Genomic DNA, 4,698 nt, shown 5'->3' with positions numbered 1-4,698 from the left:
TGCCATGTGATTGCTTGACTAGATAATTGCATTAATGAGAAATAGAACAGGTGTTCCTAATAATTCTTTAGGTGAGTGTATATACATACAAGTGATTTCAACAAAGGAAATTAATTTATATTCTGAATACTAAAGAGTTAAACTGAATATGAGAGTTAAAGAACTAATAGTTGGATATATGTTGCAAATCTCTGAAATTATTATATTATGATTTTACCTTGGTATGAACATCTTGAATCTTGACTAAAGGCCCATTTACACTGCTAGCTATAGCAGATGATAGTCAGGAAGGAAGTGTTCCTTCCTGACAATCGCTTGTTTGTCAGTGAAAGGAAAAGCTGCATTTACATGCAGCAATCTCCTCCACAGTATGAGAAAGAGTGATAGCTAATGTCATCGCAAGTCCCCAAACAGAATCATTGCTTGCCGGCTGCAGTGTGCTGTTTAGACAAAATTATCTGCTGTTGGCAAATAATGATTTAGGTGACCGCAAAAATAATCTTATTTTGCTTGTTCATTGGGTAATTGGCGGCAAATCATCACTAACGAGCGTTCCTACAAACGCTTTCAGCAATTATCTGGCCAATGCTCGGCCAGTGCAAAGGGGCCTTTAGGTTGTATGTGTTGTATTTTGTTTTGGTAATAGTAACTGAATCTGTCAGTAAATAGCACGTGATTTTATAGTCAACACAGTAAAGTATATTCTCAATCCCTTTAAGTCTTACAATCAAGAATGAAAATCCAAAGACAGAATTGAAAAATGGATGCACTTTTTATTAAAGATTACACCAGATTCATTTTGATGGACAATAGGCACAAGTAATAGCCAGCCAAAGACTGCTGCGACAACACAAGCTAGCAAAATTATATTACAGCTGAATTACATTCTTTGATTGGCTATGGATTTGATGACAAAGTTATGTGCATAATTCTCTCTCAACTTCCCGCAGGATGGTTTTCTGCAGGTACTGATGTAGCCTCCTACCCCAATAGCATTAATTTATCTGTACTTGGAGGTCAAGACCTTGGAGACATCAGAAATGTATTTGTCCCAAGCAGCCTGGGCTTCAGCAGAGAAATCGCTAGGGAAGTGAGAAGCCAAGACAACCTGGATGGTGTGAGACAGCAGCTGCGAAAACAAAAGAAATCAAATGTTAATTCCCACTATACTTATCATATAATCCATAAATGTTTATAGTTATTATATATAGTTATATGAATACCTTGAATACTTAGCTAATGAATACATACGTGTCACCTAAAATTATACACCTTATATGCTCGTGCTATATTATATATCAAATGCTAGTCATTATAAATTATGAACTGTGTCTTCCATATAGGAATGGGTTATGCAGTTCATGTAATACTGAATATGTTAATTATATTGGTGAAGAATGCTACTATGGTTCCCAGTTGTGACCTGAACAGCTATAGGAATCTTCTTTGTGTTTTGAACACATATAAGCATTAAATATGCCTTACATCAAAGTTTCCAGGGTCCACTCTCAGGTTGTAGGCATGGAGGTCACTAAGGCTGGACAGGTTGCCATCAAGATCATCCAGATGACTGGCTGCATTTCCAAGAGCATTCAAGACCTTGCCACCATGGGTCTTGAGGTCAGCAGAGCCATGAGACAAGTCAAAGTGGGAAAAGTAGGTCTTGGTCTGAGGGAAGCTCAGAAACAGCCTAGGAAAAAAATAATCAAGATAAGAATTAGGATAGCAAAGGAAAAAAAAATAGTATTGGGGGTCATTTATCAAACTGCTGTAAAGTTGAACTGGTTTAGATGCCCGCAGCAACCAATCAGATCCACCTTTTATTTTGGACAGCTTCTTTCGAAAATGAAAGGTGGAATCTGATTGATTGCCATGGGCAACTAAGCCAGTTCTACTTTACACCGGTTTGATAAATGACCCCCCATTGTGTCATAAATAGATTTCTAACATAAAGTCACCATACTGCTAATTATGAATGTAGTTATCAATATAGCGAACATATTTTTTTAGTTTAGGGCTAATTTGGAGTGTATAAGAAACTAATATCACAATTATCTATCCTGTGATACTATGAGTTCTAACATATAGGCTAATGCCGCAAGATACAGAGAAGGAAATTATAATGTGAAAAAATGGTATTAAATCAATTATAACTGATGACAGCTTACATATACTGTAGAAGATGTACCTGACATACATATCACATGAGCACTGATGTATATGTGTACTCTGTGAAACAATGTATCTGTTCTATCATAGATAACAGAAGGGAATTTAACATATTCTACTCATAATTATCATTTGTATGTTAGTGCTGTCACTATGTTAAAGTTTGGCAAAGAGACACGATCATTACCTTTCCAAAGCCTCACCACCTAGATCATTGGCCTGAGGAGCAATCTTGGCCCAGAGGTTTACGATGTGAGCCTTCTCTCCTGCAGTCAGAGTCATGGTGATGTTGGAGAGTTGGTGAGTCTTGGGTAGATTTGGAAACTCAAGAAAAGTCCATGTTCTACAATAGCTGTTGCAGCTTTTTAAAGGCTAAAGTTACAATTCACACAAAATGAACTTCAATTCTATAGGTTAAAACTAAATCCCACCCTGGAGAGTTTTATCTACTCAGCAACATATGCAATTTGAGCTGATATGGGTTAAATCTTATCTCAGTAAGTAGCATGCTGAGCACACATGTTCTTAAGGCTATTGTACTATCCATCCTATATTACAGCAAATTCAATATCACAATGTTGGGATTAACATACATAATTAGTATTGTTTTTTGTTTAAAAATACATAATTAGTATTGTAAAACTGCAATTTATGGTTGGCTGTTTTCTATAAAGGTTTTCACTATGTTAAAGTGTTAGGAATAAGACCTGATTTTATAATTATGTATTGACCATGTCTATTCTGCATACTGAAAATAATCTACTCTTCATTGACAAATTATTCCAGGTCCCAAATACTGGCACACAGCTTTTAAATGGTTTCTAAAATATAACAGTTCTCATTTTTCCACCATATGAATTGATTTGTGCCATAAATGTCTAATCATAATAGGTCCAGAAACAGGACCTTAAATCTCCATAAATTTTGAGTTTAGCGGTATTTGGAGAGTTGGCCACACATTAGCAGCGTGCACTATAATTAACAGAGAATGAGGGTCACCCAGAGGCGGGCTGGGCTGGGAGGCAGGAGGGCACTTTCCCCCAAGGCCCGTGGATGTCAGGGCTGCTGTGGCCCCTGAACTCAATTGTATCTGCATCCACTAGATGCAGATACAGTTGTGCAGGCAGCAGCCGACACCGGCGGAACAAGGGAACCAGGTTCCCAGCTCCTCTATTCCCGGCGGTCGGCTCACTGATGTAACGTAGGCAGCGTGATGATGTTTGTATCGTGGGACTGCACCGGGACAGGTAAGTATAAAATGAGTGTGCTCCCTAATTCTCTCCAACCCTAATTTTAAACTCTAATACTGGCCCCTGTCCCCTAGTACTGACCCCCAATACTGACCCTAACTGACCCCTAATATTGGCCTTGCCTTACCCCAACCCTAATACTGGCCCCTGACCCCCTAGTACTGACAGCCAATACTGCCTCCTGACCCCTAATACTAGCCCTGTCTCACCGCTAACCCTTGTACTGACCCCTACCCTAGTACTGGCCCCTGACCTATAATACCCGCCACTGACCCCTAATACTAACCCTGTCCCCTAACCCTAGTACTGACCTCTAACTCTAAAACTGACCCTAAAACTACTGACCCCTAAACCTTATACTGACCCCTAATACTGTCCCTAAACCTAATATTGACCACTAACCCTAATACTGACCCCTAATACTGTCCTTAACTCTAATACTATGCCATACTGACCCCTATCCCTAATATTGACACCTAGCCCTAAAGGCTACATTCACATGACCGTGTGTGTTTTGTGGTCCACAAATTGCGGATCCGCAAAACACGAATACTGTCCGTGTGCATTCCGCATATTGTGGAATGCACACGGCCAGGCCTATGATAGAAATGCCTGTTGCAATTGCGGACAAGAATAGGACATGCTCTATATTATTTGTGGGGTCACCGAACGGAACTAGGGATTTGCAGCCCCATTGCAGTGAATGGAAATACGGTTGTGTGACTTTACCCTAATGCTGACTCTAACCCCAATACTGGTCCCTAATCCTAATACTGGCCCTAAGGGTGCATTCAGATAACCATATTTCTGGATCCACATCCGTTCCACAATTTTGCAGAACAGGTACGACCCATTAATTTTAATGGGGCCGCAAAAGATACGGACAACGTAGTTCAGTTCCATGACCCCACAAAAAATATAGAGTATGTCCTATTCTTGTCAGCAAGGAAAGGCATTTCTATATAGGGCTGGCCCTGTGCGTTCCGCAAAATGTGGAACACACGCAGTTGGTATCTGTGTTTTGCGGATCCACAATTTGCAGACCACAAAACACTTTCAGTTATCTGAATGTAGCCTTATGCTTATACTACGCCTAACCCTAAGACTGACCTCTAACCCCAATACTGACCTCTAACCCCAATACTGGCCCTTAACTTTAATACTGGCCCTAATGCTAATGCTACGCCCAACTCTAATACTTCATATACTAACCCTTATACTAATCCTAACCCTAAAACTGACCGGAACCTTAACTACAACCCCCCAATACCTCACGTAC

At 39.9% G+C, this 4,698-nt stretch overlaps 1 protein-coding gene across 1 annotated transcript; it reads right to left on the bottom strand.

The window, feature by feature from the left end:
• Nucleotides 1-753: 753 nt before the first annotated feature.
• Nucleotides 754-2,558, bottom strand: LOC121007735 (hemoglobin subunit alpha-3-like). Its single transcript, XM_040439894.1, has 3 exons — nucleotides 2,357-2,558; nucleotides 1,486-1,690; nucleotides 754-1,129 (listed from the first exon to the last, which is right to left on the bottom strand). Exons 1-3 carry the CDS (start codon nucleotides 2,449-2,451, stop codon nucleotides 1,001-1,003), a joined length of 429 nt encoding a protein of 142 aa, XP_040295828.1. The 5' UTR covers nucleotides 2,452-2,558; the 3' UTR covers nucleotides 754-1,000.
• Between the last annotated feature and the right edge of the window lie 2,140 nt (nucleotides 2,559-4,698).

The sequence above is a fragment of the Bufo bufo genome, chromosome 7, assembly GCF_905171765.1.
Source record: "Bufo bufo chromosome 7, aBufBuf1.1, whole genome shotgun sequence".
Classification (NCBI taxonomy): domain Eukaryota; kingdom Metazoa; phylum Chordata; class Amphibia; order Anura; family Bufonidae; genus Bufo; species Bufo bufo.
This window is presented reverse-complemented; position numbering and strand designations above follow the sequence as displayed.

Bases quoted from the DNA above. Each gene is read 5' to 3' on its own strand.
- LOC121007735 (XM_040439894.1), bottom strand. From the start codon at position 2,451: ATGACTCTGACTGCAGGAGAGAAGGCTCACATCGTAAACCTCTGGGCC. The intron at 1,691-2,356 runs GTAATGATCGTG...TTTTTTTCCTAG, and splicing joins GGTGGTGAGGCTTTGGAAAG to GCTGTTTCTGAGCTTCCCTC. The intron at 1,130-1,485 runs GTAAGGCATATT...TTGTTTTCGCAG, and splicing joins TGGACCCTGGAAACTTTGAT to CTGCTGTCTCACACCATCCA.